Raw genomic sequence first — 19793 nt, 5'->3', positions numbered from 1 at the left:
ACACCTGGGTTGTGACTACGTCATCAACATTTAGTACCAGTAGCTGTACAGTTATACATGATCAGAACTGTTCAGAAGGCTTTACAGATGATGGTCACATTATGTAGATAGATTTTTCAGCATTTTGAGTTTTTGCTTTTACTTTCATATTTATTGAATCCTTCATTTTATTCCTCATCAGCACTTACCAGCTCCACCAGTTATTTTTTTTTCTTTGGTCGAGACACAGATGCATCTTAAAATCTAACATTGTGGCACAATATAAGACTGTGAAGACTTATTACAAAGAGGCAATATAAATTCCGTAAATTCTGAATATGGTCTTCCTGAGGTGTTAATGATTACACCCCTCTTGCCATGTAATAGTTCAGCCCACCCTATTGAGAACAATGAGGATGTACCAAGGTTTGTTGGTGAAAGGGTAAAAGAAGGAGGCGGCTGCATCAGGCTTTTACGGCTTCGTGTTCAAATTCATGCAACCCACAAACAAAGGTGTATACCAATGAACCCATATTAAACATCTTTTATGATCAATATACAGTGTACATACAGGTATTTCATTGATGTAAATTTGCAACGACAACAGATGATTAAAAAACCTCAAGTATAGCTTTCACATTTATGTTGAGCTAAAGCAAACACACATCCAGCTTTGAAACTCGGCATTTGTATACCACCGTGTAGATTCTGTCCGCCGTGGATAATTGATGAAAAAACCGACGTTGTAACACTATCCGACACAAAAGAGAACACAAAAATCCCAGAGAAACCGGACAAAAGGCTGGCTGCATTCCTCACAGCTGGTAGATACAGTTTCAACTTCACTGAAGGAGACAATTTATTCCGCTCCCGGTGACTTGACGGATACCGGGCAGATTTTCTTTCTTTTCTCTCCCAGTTTCTTCTGACAAGCCTTAAAGAGGGGGGATCATAGCACCGCTGAGTTCAAGTCAAACCATGCTGAAAATTGCTTTTTCAGAGTAATTTAAGCAGCAACATCTAGCAGAACGGAGACAGCTTATTTCTGGATTTCTGTCCCTCAGGCAAAGGAGAGAGGGGGAGGCTTATCAACAGGGGTGGCAGGCATGTTGTGTGAAAGGACCGCTGCAAAACAAGGCTTTTAGTTTTTTTAGAGTGCTCGGTGTGTGTAAGTGACGGCACTGAACTGTACTGATAAAACAGAAAATCACCAATGAAAAAAAGTCTGCTATCCTATTCAATCTACATGAATGAAAAGTAGGAAATCAGTGGAATTTATGCACAAACTACTACGCCGTTAATGCAGTCTTCTGAGAAATGTCAGTTAGTGTACTGTAATGGTACACTGGGTGATGTGAATTTCCTTAACCCTTTGAGTGCTGTAATTTTTTCCCATCAAAAACTTGAGTACAACATTTTACAAACTTCTATGAATTTTTTCTGTAATTGATTGATAATTTTGGACCAAATGGTCATAAAATTTCATTGGCTACAGTTTTTATCAAAATTTTGGCAAAAATCTGCAAAAAAATTGACTGGGTTACATTTTATAAGGGCGACAAAAATTGATTTTGGCACTCGTAGGGTTAAAAGAAAAACAAAAAAGAAGAGCTCTCCCACGTTATTACATTGTTAACCCTTTAAGTGCAAAGTCAGTGTTTGCAACGGTAAATATAATGGAGACAATTTTTTACAATTGTAGACAATTTTTTGTTAAGGTTTTCCCTAAATTTTGATCAAAAACTGTAGCCAATAAAATGTTGTGTCCATTTGGTCAAAAATTATTTAAAAAATCACAGAAACAATTCATAAAAGTCAGAAAACTGATACGCAAAAATTTTGGTGGGAAAAATTACAGCACTCAAAGGGTTAAGGATGTGGTTATGGTTGGAGATGGAGAAGCTTAAGAGAACCTGTTTACTTCATCTCACATTTCGTACTGCTGACAGAATTATCATTATCATCACCAGTTTCACTGCTATGCTTGAATCGAGATCCTATCCCTTGCATCTGAAAATTACTAGCTTCATTATTGGCCACGTGCCTTCGTGTGTGACGGAATCCTGGGGAAAAAGATTGCAGGTCAGGCTGGAAGAAGGTGAAAGAAGTAAGGCACACGTACAGAGTAGATTATGGTCAGCCTAATTTCATTTTCTCAGTTACCCAAAGTGTCATTACGTGGGCATTACACACAGATAAACATTCCCTGTTGCTGATTAAATTGAGATCTACGGATTCAACTTCCCGGCAACAGTTGCTACCTAGACTTACAGCAGTACACGCCTCAAAATTGAAAGACTTAAACTCTTGCTCAAACTTTCCACAAAAAAATTTAAACTATTCCCCTTTTAAATCAACAATAAAAAATTTGGGGGTCACCTCGCAAAATTTGGTACTAGAGAAACATAACCCAGTATTTTCCGATACCCAAAAATCAAAATGGCCGCCATCCCTGTGTTAACTCTATGGAGAAAATTTAATTTCGATTTTCACAAAAATAAGCTGGTGAACACTTTAGATACTCCATGAGCTTCAAACCAAGCCCCCACAAGTGGTAGACCAAAAAGGTATTGTAAAAGTTTGACAGTTATCTGTCCGCAAGGTGCACTCTACGTTAATAAGTTAAAATGGATAAAACTTTTGATACAGATAATATTTTTGTTGCATGAAACTATTTATTTTCTTCTCCTCGTCACTAGGTACATTGAAATAAAAAAAAATGTCATCCTTGCTGGCACAGTGTGTTGTGTAAAATATGCAAGGCCATTGTTAATGAAAAGATTTCTGGTCCTCAGTCAAATTCCGTTGTCAACAAAAACACTGGGAATCACACACACACATACTGTACCAGAACAATCTGTGTTGACAAACAGGACACTGAGCATTCCAACATGATTTTGGGAGTCGCCCTTGAAAAAGATTTAACAAAATATGAAAATACTAAACATAGGGCCAAAGTCCCTGAAGCTACCATAGACATGGATACAAAATTTAAGTATTTCCTTACTGTAGGAAATTATCTCACTAAGGTCATCCTAGGGACTTGTAAACCAGTAGGTTCTGTTGAATAAGTTGAGACTGTACGTACTCAGAGAAAGCACACTGAAGGCAAATGTTTGAAACTTAAGAAGTTCAAGGTCATCAAAAGCATTATAAGGAATCATGTTACACTTTCATTGCACTGTTTACACAGATTGCATAATTGCTATAAATAGCACATGAGGAATCTTACAGCCAAGCTTTACCATAAAAACCATATCACTTTGACCACTCTTTTAATTGACCACTCTATTTTTTTCCTGAAAAAGTAATCTTATTTTATCCTTACCAAGTCAACCATAAATGGAAATTAGAACTTTCTCTATCTCTATTTATTTGACCACCCTATCATGACAAACTATTATGAGCAATTTCTTTTAGATAACATAAATGGTGTTCAGAATATCAAAGTTGGGATTCAGGAAAGTTGCCTTTACATGTTTGAATCCTCCAAGATGGTAAGCATTTCACTAATTCCACACTAAAATTATTTTGGCTTTGATGATTTCCTAATTAATTCAATTATTTAAAATCTTATTAATTATTTTTTTCTGGGTGAATTGATAGGGTTTATACAGTACAAGAATTACATACAATGTAAGTCAAATTTTGACCAAAATGACAAAAAAATTCCTTAAAAATACACATTTGCATATTTCATCACAATTTGAACAAATCTAAGTTGGGTTATCCATAGGGACCTGTATACCAAATAACAAAGCTGTCTGACCAGCGGTTATGAAGAAGAAGATTTTTACCAAAAACACCTTTTTGGCATTAATTTGCCTATTTTCAACAATATCAAAAAATTAAAAAAAATAGTTCTCAAAATCATATTTTTCATCTACACAACAAATATCAAATCAGTAAGTACTGCGGTTCTCAAGATATTTGAGTGGACGGACGCCTCACAAACGGACATACATACATACATACATACATACATACATACATACATACATACATACATACAGACTGACGACGGACGCCGGACGGATACCCATCCCAATAGCTTCTATAGACTATAGTCTATAGTACTAAAAAATACATAAAAATTCCAGCCAATGGATCTTTGAGTAGAAATAAATGCATAAAAAATCTTCTGATGTATTTGAATGGGGAATCTACATAGATATAGGTTTGTGGATGTTGAGTGTAAGTGTAACATTTTAAACAAGGCAGGCAAAAATGCCCCCATTACCAATCACCATCCTTGACAAACAACAGAACTGAGGGAATGATATGACTATTATACAAACTGGCGTGTATCTGAAGAAAACGGGGCCCGATTTCATGGTTAAAATAATTGGCCTTTCGTAATAGGCCCTCCCAAAGCTTTGTCAAGCAGCTGGAATCCCTAGGATGATGTTTATCGGTAAAATTGTAGAGTGTGAGTCCGGTGTTATACAGTCTTATCCAAACTGGTAATAACAGTGAGCCGGGAGTAGGCAAGATATGTTGGTATGGACCAATCATGTTATTTCTATGGCCAAGACTTCACAAATTTTGCACTCTAACAGCTCAACTACCAGTAGTACGTTGTACGATATCTTTCAGTATTTTTGCTCTGTTTGTAAAAAAACTGCTTCTTTCTCGATTCTGAAATTCCTGTCAAAACGCCTAGTATTCAGCTTGTCTACACAATCAGCACACATATAATGTTGAATCTCACTGTCAAGAACTGAATTTTTAGTTTGGTCAAAAATATACTGTGTAAAAGAATATTATCAGCAAGGGTGATGCATCATGCTTCAACATATTTTACAGAGAAAAATGAGAGAAGTATATATTTTAAATTACAAAAACACAGAAATATTGTCGTACATTACAGTTATGGTGTCAAGTTTCATAACTGAATCTCATTGGCAATGATGCTTCACATAAACTGTCACATCGGGAGAACAGAATGCTCAAGTTCACTCACATCATCTCCATCTCCATGGCTGCCTGCATCCGCTCCTCATTTAATATAATCTCTTGGATAGCCGAGGGCTACTGGGGTCCAGCTGCGGTGTGTGGACCCATCTCATGGCACAATCATGCGGCAAAATTTGGATACTTTTGTGAGATAATCCCCCTCAGAGTCTGATACTAATTCAATAGCCTATGGTTCTGGGCCATTTGATCATCAATTTGACAACAGTTCAAGTTTCTTTTATGCTTCTCATTTTTTTGATGTTAATTCTTTCCACAGAAATGATGACATGTAATAGTGGAGACAAATTTCAACATGTGATTATCTAAGTAATTATTTTGTATTTGTTTTTTTTTTTTCGATAATTTTATGAACTTCTGTAACAAGACATAGCCATGAATAGGTCAACTATGGTAGATGTAAGCTGATTGGTTGATCCAGGGTCATGTAGAACTAATACAGTCAAGCAAACCAATCAGAATGGATGTTACATTACTGTAAACTGTATTGCCAATCTGCATAGAACGACCCTCTAGGAAGGCATATTCTTAGCTTTGACTGCCAAAGATTCTTGCAAATTGCGGTGAACATAAAATTATAAATCAAAACAAGGATAGGATTAATTCAAGAAAAGACTTGTTGCATCTTGCAATGATCTGAATAGATGAACTCCCTATTTCTCTTAAACTTGTCTTTTTTGTCTCACAAAATGAGCAATCTTAGACAGGTCGGATTGGGCATTACTCAAACACTTTTCGACACACAGCAGGGCTATATTCTCAGAGAAAGAAAAAAACCTATATTATAGACAATTTTCTAGAGGCTGTTTATGATGAGATCAAACTAATGGATGTCTAAGATTGACGACAAGACGCCTTGGTATCCTGTCACCGCTAATGGTGTCACATGACCAATGTATTCTTTTCCTCCCTGCTAATGGGTCGGTTTTCTCATCGATATTACGCTACAAAAAGGAAAATTTACAGGCACTTGGGGATAGTAAGAATCTGCAAATTTTTTTTGTATTATTGGTGAATTTCTTCCTCAGAGTACAGACACTCGAGGGTACGACGGTACTAAATAATTGGCAGATTGTTGAAGTGAATTTTTTTTTGCTACCCACAACATCATAATGAGGCGAATCGAAGTTATATGGATTGAAGGTCGGCTGTGTGCAGTTAGCATCGTGTCTATTTGTCAGCCGACAGATTTCTTCAATTTAAATTTTCTACAGAAAATACACATTGTGGTACAACACATGGCACCAAAAACTTGTGAGCTAACTGCTTTAAATTTCCATCAGATTTCATCATTTTAAGTGGACAGACTGCACCAATATGAAGAAAATGATTGGTGGCGGGGGTGTAAATGGGGGAGGTAGGAAGGAAAGGCCTTCTGAGTTTTGCTAATTTTAAAGTACAATTAGAATTTTTACTTTTTGAAGTGCATCTTAGCCTAGAAATTTGGCCAATTTGTGACAGCTATACTCTATCATCAACAATATTTGAAAATTTTATGCCGAAAAAATACCAAGATTAACGAAAGATTCCCCACTGCCTTGCCATCTTTTAAAAGGGAAATTGGATGCTTTATAAATATCTCATATCCTCAAAGGTTCAGCAGAAACAAGAAAAAAATATTGTTTTGGTCTGAAAAATCAGTTACAATTAAGAGAATGACGGGAGCAGTGATTATGGAATTTTTTTTATTTCTGTTTAATCAATGGTTAATAGACAGGATAATCCCAGCAAATCAATAACAGATACATCACATTTGATGTGGTTTAACCAAACCCTTCATCGCCATGCAATTTTCGGATTAAGGAAACAGACGTTTGATGCCATCTGCTGACTAATTTTGGTATCACTCGATGGAAGGGGTCAAGTGACGAGGCTGAACGGCAAGCATCGCATTTTGTGAAAAATTCAGCGATAAACACGGAGCAAGGTCACCAATCTGTAAAGTGCTTCACAAAAGTGGCGGGTTAGAAAAGCCACTTGGCGATAATGACTGCCTTTTTTAAGAGTCCCCGGCTCGTGGCGACGATCCACAAAGCCGCGGCTAAATGGGCGACGTTTTTTTTCCCCCCCCCCCTTCACAACATCTAGAAAATTTCAAATTTGGCCATCATAAAAATCAATGAAGTACAAATCCTAAATAGTGCCACTGCAATTGCTTCCCGGGGGCGTCTCATATTACTGGCTGACATACATGTAACTACATGCATGCGACTGTTTCACCAATAATGGATCATACGCTGTGCCTGCGAGCCACAGCTGATACGCCCTCATTTACAACTCCCTACATTGATAAATAATTCCATTTACGATCACATTTCTGTCAGCATGGATCCTTTTTCTATCTTTCAGATAGAGAGAGAGAGAGGAAAAAAAGAACTACATGAATATCCACATCACGGAAATCAAATCAGATACGCTGAGAATGCCTCTCTGTATTTTTCATTCCCGCTGTCTTCCGGGTACTCGTCATGACAAAAATCATTTTTCCAGCACCGCGTTCTCTGCGAAAACAAAATCGATATATCATGTATCTTCCCAAGACATCCATTTTTATGACATAGAACAATTTGTGTGGCCATAGAATGTTTATCAAATTGTGTCTGATATTAAAGAAAATGACTACCGGCAAAATATCACACTAGAAAAGTCATTTTACTCATAAAAGTCGATACTTTTATGAGTAAACTGACTTCTATTTTTTAAAATTGACACATTTCAAAAATATCCACATTTGGAAAAGTTGATTTCACCTGTATTATTTTCTTCCTAAAAAATACACAGATATTTCTGTAGTGCGGTTGTTGAACTCCTTGCATGTCAAAACAAACTATCATATGACTCTTCTGATGGTTACTGCGTGAAATAAATGTATTTCAATATCCAACGTATCTCCATCCACCCTCTTTCAACAGATGTAATATGATTGCTAAACCTCGCAAATGAGTAGAAAGCCCCTTATCTCTGAAACATGGCTTCACGAAGTTCTAGCTGGTGATATGTCTGCTGCTACAAATGACTTTCACTGATGTTTCTGTTGGTGACAAATGGTAAAAATCATGCCACTGAGATGTTCAATTTGTCAGAATATCGACAACCAAAATGAAATTTGAAGTTGAATTATTTTGCCATTTTAAGAAAGATCACTAAGTTTGTATTTTAGAGGGTACATTATGTAGTTTGACAAACCGGTAATACAAATATAACTTGGCAGCAAAAAATTTCTTTATACTTCTAAAAAATGTGCAATAATTGCTGGTAATTCAGAATTAATATTGTACAGTTGCTGTTCTGCATCTTCATCGATAAATTGATGTCAGGAATAATGATGTAATCGTAAGGGGATTTTAAAAAGTGTGGTATTGTGCACGTGACACTGATTATGTACTATGAAAAGAATATCAACAAATTTCACACGTTCAGGACAGTGTGTTGAGTTTGAGGCTCACAGTGGGTGTCTATCTTGTGACTTTCATGGACTTCAGCTGGCAGTTGTGTAGAATAAGTTTCATGATTCTTACATGAGCGATGTCTGAAACTCATGTGAAATATTCAGAACAATCATCATCTGATATTTCTCACTAACTTCTTGGCAACATTAGGCCATTTAAAGAAAATTCTTTGTTTGCCGTCCTTGGATTTTTGAAAAACCTACCAGCCAGCCTGGCCAAAAAACAAACACAGACAAAAAACACAAGTGTATAAACATACGCTTACTTTTTATTTGGTTTCTTTTGGAAAAATAATATTTTTATTTGTAATAGTGTTAATATTGTGTTTGTTTTCTTGATTTTCTTTGGAAACCTACCAGCACGCGAATGGCAAACAAAGAATTTTATTTGAAGGGCCTTATGGTAAAAACAGAACAGCAAGATATGATCGTACTTATTTATGCACAACTTTTGCAAAATTGACATCAACATACCACAGGGGGCAAAATCTGTATTGCAAAATAGGGATGTGATAATGTGCGTAGTAATGGACATGGGTAATAAAAAGGTTATTACCTTCATGATTGTTCACGGAAATACAAGACCAATAAATTTAATGCTCTGAATTTGCATAATCGTGAGTTCATGGTCAAGAGAATGGGTTAAGATGTTCAAACTGCTTCAGCCGTGCCTATTTGTTCTATCACGGCTTTGCCTTGAAGCAATTTTGCGTCAAGTTTCAGAAAACAACGACGTCAAGGGAATTCTGTCGGCAACAGCCATGAGAAGCAGGGAAAGAATAATTTGCATTTGAACCTGAACTCTTCAACACACAAGGCAAGTCTGTACCATGCATGGACAAGTAACACAGACTGTCGGCATAGATTTGGAAATGTCATCTCAAGCTAATGAATAAAACACTTTCACAATATGCCAAGAGATATGTAAAACAGATTGACCACAATATAAATACACCCAGATTTTTAAAAGCTGCTAGATGAAACCTCCCATTATACCCAGAACTGTTAAAAGCAAGGCACACAATTAAACTTAAAAAACTCAATAAATTTCGTAAAAAAAGAAAAACCTTCCCAATCATGTCACTTTCTTGAATGACATCCACTTCGGTTTGAAAATTCGAGTCTGAATGTATAAGAGATTTGACCTTTAACACACTACGAGGCAGTGATAAATACACCTGTTTCCTTAATGAAATATACAAGAGTAAGGGAGGAACGAGTGGCAGACAGTTTCAAGGGACCGAGTCCCGATTTCACCCCTGAAACATTTATAACTTTGACAGGTCACCTTGTGTGAATAGTAAAGTAAGCACACTTGAGGCAGCCCACAGCTATTGCCATCCCAAATCAAAACTCCCCAGAAAGATCATTTTCTTTATTTTATTATTCATATCTGTATGCAAAATCAGATACTTCTGTTGCAGGTTTTCCCCTTTTTTCCCCTACATTAACGAGGAAAATGATTAATAATTAATCTGAGTGAATGTGTTTTCTTTACAGGAGGGGGAACAAACCTAAGCTGATATCCCTGACTCAATCAAAGAAAAAAAATTACCCAGAGAAATCACATTTTGGAAGACTTTAACGTTGCCATGGAAATCAGCTATCACACAGTGATTGGTTTACCAATTTCAGACGCGATGCAGAGCTGCGCATGAAATTTTACCCTCACTCCGGTTATCGATCATCTTGTGTCAACGTTGTTGGCATGGTTGCCACGGCAACGTGATAACAGAATCTGATTTGTTGGGGAATCGGATGCCTTATTTTCACGGATAGACTTGGCCTGGAGCACGGCAACAATGTATTCGTGGTGACCCCTGAGCTTCTCAAAAACAGAATCAATAACTTTTTTAATTTCATAAACAGACTTGGCCTGAAGCAGGGCAACAATACATCTCGGTGACCTCGAAACACTAACCTGAGTCAATAACTTTTTATTTCCTACGCTGAAATTTGATTTATTTTAAAAAAGTTTTCTCTACAGATAGATTTAGTCTGAGTGTCCCTGAGGATATCAACAACTATTATTTTGTTTTCTACGAATGACTGTGTTTTCCTGGGATTTTTCCAAGAAACCATAAATAAAATTTGCATATATATATATTATATATATATATATATATAATATATATATATATATATATATATATATATATATATATATATATATATATATATATATATATATATATATATACATATTATTATTGATATGCATCTTATAACTCAAAAGCAGCTTCAGGGTACACTCCTTTCGTGGTTCAAATTGGGTAAAAATCACCAAAGTTTGTGTATTTCATCATCAACATTTGTGTTTTAATTGTCACTGTCTCAATCAGTAATACGCTTATCTTTCTTCTGATTCACTACAAGTGAAGCAACAATAAAATCTGCATATTTCATCGTCATTTCGTGTGCCTGAAAACTGGCAAACCATTGAAATGTGCCCTATTCTCTTTGAACACTTTCATCAATTGATATACTGGTATCTTTTGAAAGTTGTGTACTTCATCATCAAAACCTGTGCCAACACATATGGTACCTGTTCTCTAGGGACATTGTGAATCTTAACAATGAAATATTTCAACTCTGCACAAAATAAAATCCGGCAAAACATCATTACAAATTATTTTTGAAGTTATCACTACCTCACCTGAAAGAAATATTACAAGACACAGATTCTCGTCTCTCTAACCTGAAATGAGTCGTCTGTAGGGAGATAGGTTCATTTTTACTGTAAATTCTGTCTAAAATCAGACTGTTTTCTGGCTCAGCTCATGTAGGCAAGCATTCCTGGAAATTTTTTCCCTCATGTTTTGGTTAAAGGGAGATCAAATTGTGAATGTAAATTTTTCCCTTACAAACAATGTTTATGGTAACACTTATAGTGCTTCTTTTGGCAAAGTTGGACCTGTCCACTGACAAAAAGGGTGCAAGAACCATCATTTTAATAAAGTAGTTGTACATTGTTGGAGTAGTTTAGTTTTACAACTACTACTTTTGTTCACTTCTTAACTAGTTATTTATTTCTACCTGCGAGGTCACCATAGCGGCTGTGATCAGGCTGGTGGCCATGATACGTCTTCTGATCAAAATACAATTTCAACCTTGAAAAGTTAATTTTGTCAAAATAGAATCTGTACCACAAAGAGTTTATCAAATTGATTCTGGCTGTGGTTCTCTAAGATCGAATCACAAATCTTATCAACATTGATGTAGCCGAAATGCCAGCCAAATCAAACTTGCCGCATAGCACTGTGTATAATTCAGATTCTGATTCTATAAAAATCTCGCTGTAGCAAACCTCACTATTATAAGTGTGCTACAATGCCACTGCACTGCTGTCAATGTATGCTCTGCCAGCTGAAGCCTACAGAACCAGGTCAAGTTCAACAGCCTTGCACTGAGTTTAACCCTTTTGACTACCATGGTTTCATTGGCCTAATTCCACTGTTCACAATATTTAGTATGAACCTGAGTACAGGAAAATTGAGGTTTAAGGGGCTAAATTTACAACCTGTGCCTAACATGATTGCTCCAATATGCAGGACAGCACTCAGAAGTGGAAAACACTTTTAACTACCGTACAACACTTGTGAACACACTGAGTGTATGTGGCTGTGTCATGTACATGGACACCCTTCACTAGGTAATGCTGCAGCACTCAATCTTGCAACGCAGAAGTGAAGTGTGTGCCAGAAGAGCTAAAACAGTCAAACAGCTAGTCTTCACAGTGGGTATAGTTCTGATACCCCACATAGTAATGCCTCTTCAATTGCAATTTAAACGTTGATGTCTACATCCTGGGCATCAAGTTTGTTCTACATAAATAGAGGACTTCAGTAGTTTCACTATCTTGAGTCTCTCTCGACAGTGATGGAAAAACTTGTAGAAAATTTCATCCACAGCCATATTGGCTTTTGCTATGGCGTGAGGGGGTAAGGGTGAAGTACAGCTGTGATGATGCTTGATCTGTGTGTAGATTCATGAGTTGGATGTGGGCATTTGAGGCTGGTACAACGTAATAGCAGGGGTACTCAACAATATGTCAACTGTTTGACAATACGTCCAAGGGTACTCTACAATATGTCAATTGTTTGACAATACGTCACATCAATAGGTGTCATAAACGGTAATAGTACACACTTGCATAAGAATACATGCACCAACTATTGGCATGCGTCATACCAGGGTATGTGAATATCACAAATACTTTTTACTAATATTTCTTTACAATCTTGATTTCAATCTTTGACTGCAGGATTACCTGCGTGTGGTATGACACTGCTGTTCTATTGCTAACTCTCAGCAACGGAGTGCAGTGGAAAACACTGCAAGCATTTTGTGCTGGTAATGTTACTGCTTAAACACACACAGCTCTTTAAACTATCTACAGTGTTTTTTTTCTTCAAGGGTAGTACCTCGGTAAATTTTTACCAGGGTTGCCCATTGATGTTGCCAGCATTCAGATCACCCCATGCTAGATCAATGCAATTCTATGAATAGACAATACAGTAGAAATAGCACAGAAGTTCCCCAAACCATTTACTGATCTACTCAACCCTTGGGAGAAACACAGTCTTTAAGGTGAAGTACTACGAATTACGTCAAAATTAAGTTGTGGTGTCATTTTCTTGAAACTTTGCACAAATATTCTTGGAAGTTGTGCAAGTGCAAAAATAAAATAAAAAATGGGGGTCACCACGCTCGTTTCCATGGAAACGGACGTTAAAATGGCGTCGTTAAAAATAAATAAAAATGATATAATTCACTTAAACTAAAGGAAGCAATTATAAAAAGCTTAGCAAAGGAGTTAATTTTCATAAATACCAAGACTTAAGATCCATATCTATCGAATGTCTGGTTTTCATGATCTTTGTAAAGAAATTTTTACATAAGTATCGATTACAAAATAACGATATCCAAATTATATCACTACATAATTTTCGAACTTTCTTCCTGTCGCTTTGAATGGTGTCATTTTGACCAAACTTGGCGAATAAAATCCTGACATAATACCATTTAGTTTACACTTTTAATAAAAGGGTGTCACCACGCTACTTTTTACAATATCTCCAGGTGAATGGGTAATATGCGCCATGTAAATGGGAGAGAAATGTTAATTTTTCGCTCATATTGAATAAAAACCAGCTTCCTAGGGGGTCAAAATATGACAAGGTTATAGGTCACATGTGTTTCTAAGAGACTGGGTCAAAAAATTGATAGGTGATGTTAAATATGTGCGCTACAAAGTAACCCATTTGCGACAGGCTGGAGTTAAATCTGCGCAGAAACGTTCTAAAGCGTGTGCGCGTCCGAATTCGTCGCCCTTTACCTAATCGTTATGTTGTTACATTCTCATATTAATACAATATTCTCCATTGCACGCCCTGGCCCTGTTGGCCAAAATGTGGCCAGAGAACAGATATTAAAATCAACTTCACTTTCTCCACTTCACTTGCTGTGAGTGCAGTTACAGGTCAGCTTAAAATTTGTGAGAATCGGCATGACATTTCAAATTCATGATGATCTATAAGGTGATTCAGTGCTCTGGCAATCCTAGGATTTGAAACTACGTGGCGTAATATTCATCTGATTTTTTCTCCAGAAAATGTGTCAAGTATTATTTTACAAAACACAGGTCCTCCAGAATATGTGTAAAATATCATTATTTTTTAAATTACAGAGTACAATTTCTACAAATGCACACGATAAACACCATACCAAGCACACGGTAAATCATAAAAAATTTTCTTAAGCTGCTCAGTCCATGCATATGGCTTGCCATAAAATTTAGATTATTAGGAAAGCAAGCATGAACGATCCACATGTGTGTTGCTATAATGACAATATCATGGAAATTTGCTTTGACTGGTCATTTAACTTGCCAAACATGACACATTTGAAACTCTGACTTTGCCTGACTTGACCTGATGGTATTGGTCACTGTGTCAAAATGATCATTTAGTAACCTTGATTTCCATGTTGATTTTGAATGACTTTGAACTGAAAAAGGGGTCAATAGACCATAACAGCGCTGTATTTATAGCCACTGGTAGAGGAACAATGATATAAGAATGATTTATTAGGATAATCTAGGAATGAATCATGTTAACTTTGATAAAAAAACACGAGCCGAATGGATTCCCTTGGGAAAATAGATGAAGAAAACTGACCTGTGTGGCGACCCCATGTGTCATAACCTTTGAACTCACAGTCTTTGGTGCAGGGGGTGCCTTCACTATGACACTGGGTCTGCTGACCATGAACGCATCAGATGTGGGTATTTTGGGCTGGTAGGGTGCCATGTAGGGTGGTGGATAGTAGCTTAAATAACCCATGGACGTAGCTGAAGTCACAGGAGGCCACACTTGATATGCTGGCACATTTTCCGACCTGAGGTAGTCGGTGTTGATGTATGGGTAATAAGCAATGCCGGAATTATCCTGATCTTTCACTCCTAGGTCACTCTGCCCTGCTAAGCTTCCGGATTGCTCTTCACCCGGATGAGCTGTTCCGTTTGACACTGCCAGTCGATCATTCGGGCTTCCTCCCTCTCTGCCACTTTCCTCGGCTTTATCCTCTCCTAGAAACGATTCATGATGTGTCTCCGAGTTTGAATTTTCATCTTTGTGGTAAATTTCATGCTTCTCCAGTGGATGCAACTCATCCTCACTTTCTATGTCTTCATCACCATCTGAAAAATGTCAAGCGTTTGTACTGTATGAACATCAATTTGGATTATCACTGGTGTGCCTGTAATATAACTAACCAATCAGAGGTGAGATACTGCCAGTTGGTCGGTCGGCGCAAACTGTTAAAAACGTCTTGAAATAATAAACTATGTCTACACCAGAATCTTGGCCTAAAATAACTGACATTTTCAAGTATCATATCTGTGATAGAACTACATTTATATCTGGCACATTTCTACAACTATTAACCCTTTCAGTGCTGTAATTTTTCCCACCAAAATTGTAGTGCAATATTTTACCAATTTTTATGAATTTTTCTGGTTTTTCTGATAATTTTGGACCAAATTGACATAACATTTCATTGGCTGCAGTTTCTCATCAAAATTTTGGCAAAAATCTGAAAAAAATTGACTGGGGTATATTTTTATGGTAAACAAAAATTGACTTTGGGGCTCAAAGGGCTAATCGTGTTTTACCCATATTTTCTGCTGCAGAGATAGAGATCACAAGTATTGCTGCACAGAACCATGCAGTCATCGGAGAAAACTGTATCAAAGTTTGCAGCTGAAGGGATTTCCATCCCAGCCCTAAGCTTTGGTTTTCATCATTAAGCTAAAAAAAAAGGTTGAAATATGAAACTACTTAAACATCTAAATTGTGGAAATTTAGGCAATGACATTATCTAGAATTCACTGACATTTGAAATTAAACAGAGCTCTGAAGGGTATGGCAAAGTCATCTGCAAGTAAGAGACACTTGACCTTTTGATAAAGACGACAGCAAAATGTCAAAACCATTGGACACAAAAAAAATCAGAAAATTGAAAATTGCCCCGGTTGTAACTACTGGTAAGTGCCCTCTGTCGTGTAAGCAGGTTGGGAACATCTTGGCATGTTTTTCACAAATTCTTCACTTCATATGTTTTTCTCAGTCCGTAACTTAAGAAATGGTCAAAAGTCGCAATTATTCTTACCATGTAAGCTACAAGAGCCCAGAGATTACGCAGGATGTCTGCAAAACTGATACCGTAGCGGACCTGGTTAAAAGGGCATAAACCCAAGACAAATAATACAAATCTTCCCTAAAATAGCATACTGTTTCACAGCACTGTCTATTTCAAAACCAAAGCCCCTTGAAATCTTGTTTTAGACTGTCAAAAATGACAAATTCCTGCTCCTTGAAAAAAAAAAACTATGAAGCTTGAGATACTGTTCATTGTAAAAATTATACCAAACTACTCAACGTAAACACAAATGTTCACCTGGCCCTAAGGCATTAACAAATAGTGTGTGCATTATTCATGGATATACACTCTCCACCGTATCCACATTAAGGAACTCTAAAAGAATAACTGGGAAGGAACACAGGTGTCCCTTCCTTCATTAAAGAGGAAAACTGTTAAAGCGCCTGTAGCTGTAACTTTTGATGATTGTTTTCATTATTTTTGTTTCATATGTCAACTGCAGATATTTGTTCTACTCCCAAATGCATGTTAAAATACCTATACTATTTAGCTTGTCAACACAGTGTCTGTATGTGAGAAATGCAATGTTATTGTTTATTTAGATTTGAATTCTAGTCCAGCACTAGAAATCATTTGTCAGCAATAACAGTGTGATCTAGGCATGTACAGGCTGAGTTGACAAGCTGAATACTGTGTATCAGAACATGCTTTGGGTAATAGAACTGCAGTTGACGTTTGCAAGAAAAATAGTGACCAAACTCAATAAAAGTCACAGCTACTGGCCCTCCCATTGTGTGCAGTTTCACGGTTGTTTACTGCATATGGCTCAATGTTTGTGCTGACTTGCTTGGTAAAACCATATCAAACATATGTTTTGTCGTCAGAAGGATCTAGGATAGTAGGAAGGATCAAAGAGAAGGTTCTACAATGCTGTAGACAACATCAGTTGCTGACATAACAATTTCAGCAGGGTCAATGCCAAAGTACTGACGTAATTAAACAAAAACAAAACGACAAACCATACTATGTGATCCTACCTGTACAGTGTTGTTTTGCTACTGTTTACACTCTATCTTATCTGACTGTCAAGTTCATACCTGTATGACATTCTTAAGTAATTTGTTGAACAACTGCAACCCAATGAATGATTGAAAACGGGACCCTAAAACATTGACAAAAACATATCAAAGTATGTAAAGGCGCATGTCATATTTAAAACAGGGCAAAGGTCAGTATCTAATTTTTAAAATCATATTTGTATTGAATTTTTTTTAGTTAAAATAAAAAACGACCTAGGGAGTCGTATTTTCGCCTACATTTTAACGTGGTTGAATTTGGTTCAAGCGGACCTTTACGAGGGCCGCAGACCAAGATTTTGTTCTCATTCTTCGACGGAAAATGAGCTTACAGTTAAAACAACTCTCTCTCGGCTTTCACACGATATCGACCGATGGGAGAGTACTCCTATGGAATCGTGTAAGAACCCCTTACAAATGGCCTCAGCATCTGAAATGATATATACCAAATCATTTTCAATCCGCCGCCGAGCTAGCTGAGCCCTGAACTTCGTATATGATTGCCTTTTAAATTCCGAAAGATGATCTGCGTGCCGCTGTCTGAAATCGGAGAGTATGTGTGAGCCCTCCCACCCACCCACCCTACATGACCCGTCCGTGTTTCAATTTCGACGTAGGTTTCGGGAATTTTTCTCCCCGAAAGTTCACACGCTCCGTGTCTGAAAACACTCGAATATGCAATATACCCCCGCTCACCTTCGGTCGCTATCTGCCTTATCTTCTGAGGATTTTTCTGCTTGCGTCGTGACATCTCCGGCGAACGCTCCGCAAATTTACTCTTCGGAATCAGGCGAGTGTTTTGATCACTGGCTCGGTGAATAAAATGGGCCTTCGACGCCTTGTCGTGTGGCAGACAGGCAGACGCGGCGAACCCAAGCTGTATAGGCAAGTCGGCGAAGTTAAAAGGGAAAGAGAAACAATGGGAGCCGCAGGCGAGGCTAAATCTCCAACCAGAGCCAGCCATAAAATGAATGTCGACATACCCTATCGGCGCTCATTACAGACATCTTCGGCGCAAACCCAACCAATCTCGAGCGACTTCAGATTCTACGACGGCAGACGTGAAAGTTTCTCATAGCGGGAAGAAAACGACTGCCGCAGGCGAATGTGTTCAATCCGCCTGTTCCTCACGTCACACTCAGCATAAATTAAACTCACATATTGGACGACGTGCCATAAATGGTAAAAGGTATTTCATACATTATGCCGAACTCAGCTGGTTGGCCGCAGGCGGTTTTTTGATAATCAAGGTGTAACACTACACTGCATGCCATTAGGGCTTCGCCGGCTGTTCCATTAGTGGAGTAGGCAATTTCTTCTCAAGCGCGGCTTCCAGCAGAGGGAAAGTTCAAGGCATTTTTCAGGAACGGTAGCCGTAGCTATGGCGGCAGAAACGTAAATATTGATGAATGCATTCAGACAGAAGCCTTTCGTTCGGAGGCAGCCATCTTTAGATTTGCAAAGAACGATGGGTAAAATAAAGTTTGTTTACAGGATTGGCGAAAAGTTTCAAAATTTGAATATACTATGGGCGACAAAGTTGGAGATCGGAGTCGAAGAATATATTTATTAGAAACTATATTATGACTAACGTATCCTCATAACGCTTTTTTCAAATAAACATATTAGAAAAAAACTATAAATCATGTTATCCATGTACGTACAGATCCTGCTCGTGGGCCTAGGCAAGGTTTGTCTGAGACGTAGACTGTACTGCAGTGCTGCAGACACTCAACGAAGGTACTGCTGCGGCCATATGCGGAATTTGATTAGTCATAGCGCCCTCACAGTCGCTCTTAGCCCCGCTTCTCACAGTTAGCATTGCACTTGAGGTCCTGGCCGAACTTAAATGTGTTGGCACGTAGAGCGAAAATCAAGGTAAAAATTTAAACTATACTAGGCCTACCTCGTTCGAAACAATATAAGTGATTCGAAATGTATTTGATTACTGATCACTCCTACAGCAAAGTTATACTGCTTTCGGTTATTTGTGCGTTGTATAGCCTAAAGGGGCTAACTTACATAATTATTTTCCGACAAGGTAAGTTTTGAAGATGTGATTAAAGGCTTTAATAATTTTATCAGCAGGACACCCTTTCCTTCTATCTCCAAAGTTGAGTCTAGTTTATCAACTTTATCTCCGACTGCGTTTTTTTCATGTCCCGTAATTATAATGGTATTATAATGGTATACGTGCACGTACATGACTGTACATATTTTCGTAACATTTAATCATTGATTTATTTACATTTGTAAATATTTCATATTTTCATTGCTATCATATTTTCAGATGATCGGTTTGGCTTCTTCAACCACGATATTTGACCTGTATCGTGATTAACACAAACCATATATCTACTCCGTATAGGCAACGGGGTTTTTCGTCATCCGATTTATTTGATCAAAATATTAAATATTTCATTCTTTTGAAGTCTGCCGCCAGCGAATAAATCCCCAATGCGTGTTATTATGGATTAAATCTATTCCTTGAAGAATAGCACTGTCGTATTTTCTGAGTTAGGTTACCCAAAATAATGTACTGGCCGTAATGTTAGCGTGAGGTATTACGGGAATCGTTGTTTGTTAATTTCATGCCGTAATTTCAGCATACGTCATGTTGATTAAGGTAGTGTGCACCTCGAAAAAGAAAGACT

The 19793-nt window shown here is 37.5% G+C and overlaps 1 protein-coding gene across 1 annotated transcript in view; it reads right to left on the bottom strand.

The window, feature by feature from the left end:
* LOC139145510 (uncharacterized) overlaps positions 1–18599 on the bottom strand; it is a 39403-nt gene extending 20804 nt beyond the window's left edge. The window contains exons 1-2 of the mRNA XM_070716734.1: positions 17836–18599; positions 14581–15101 (exon numbers count right to left, since the gene is read on the bottom strand). Of these exons, the coding sequence (XP_070572835.1) occupies positions 14581–15101; positions 17836–18103 (789 nt within the window). The 5' untranslated portion in view covers positions 18104–18599. The remainder of the gene's footprint in view (positions 1–14580; positions 15102–17835) is intronic.
* Between the last annotated feature and the right edge of the window lie 1194 nt (positions 18600–19793).

The sequence above is a fragment of the Ptychodera flava genome, chromosome 12 (genome assembly GCF_041260155.1).
Source record: "Ptychodera flava strain L36383 chromosome 12, AS_Pfla_20210202, whole genome shotgun sequence".
NCBI classification, from domain to species: domain Eukaryota; kingdom Metazoa; phylum Hemichordata; class Enteropneusta; family Ptychoderidae; genus Ptychodera; species Ptychodera flava.
Note: the sequence above shows the minus strand (reverse complement) of the source record. Positions and strands in the feature narration are given on the sequence as shown.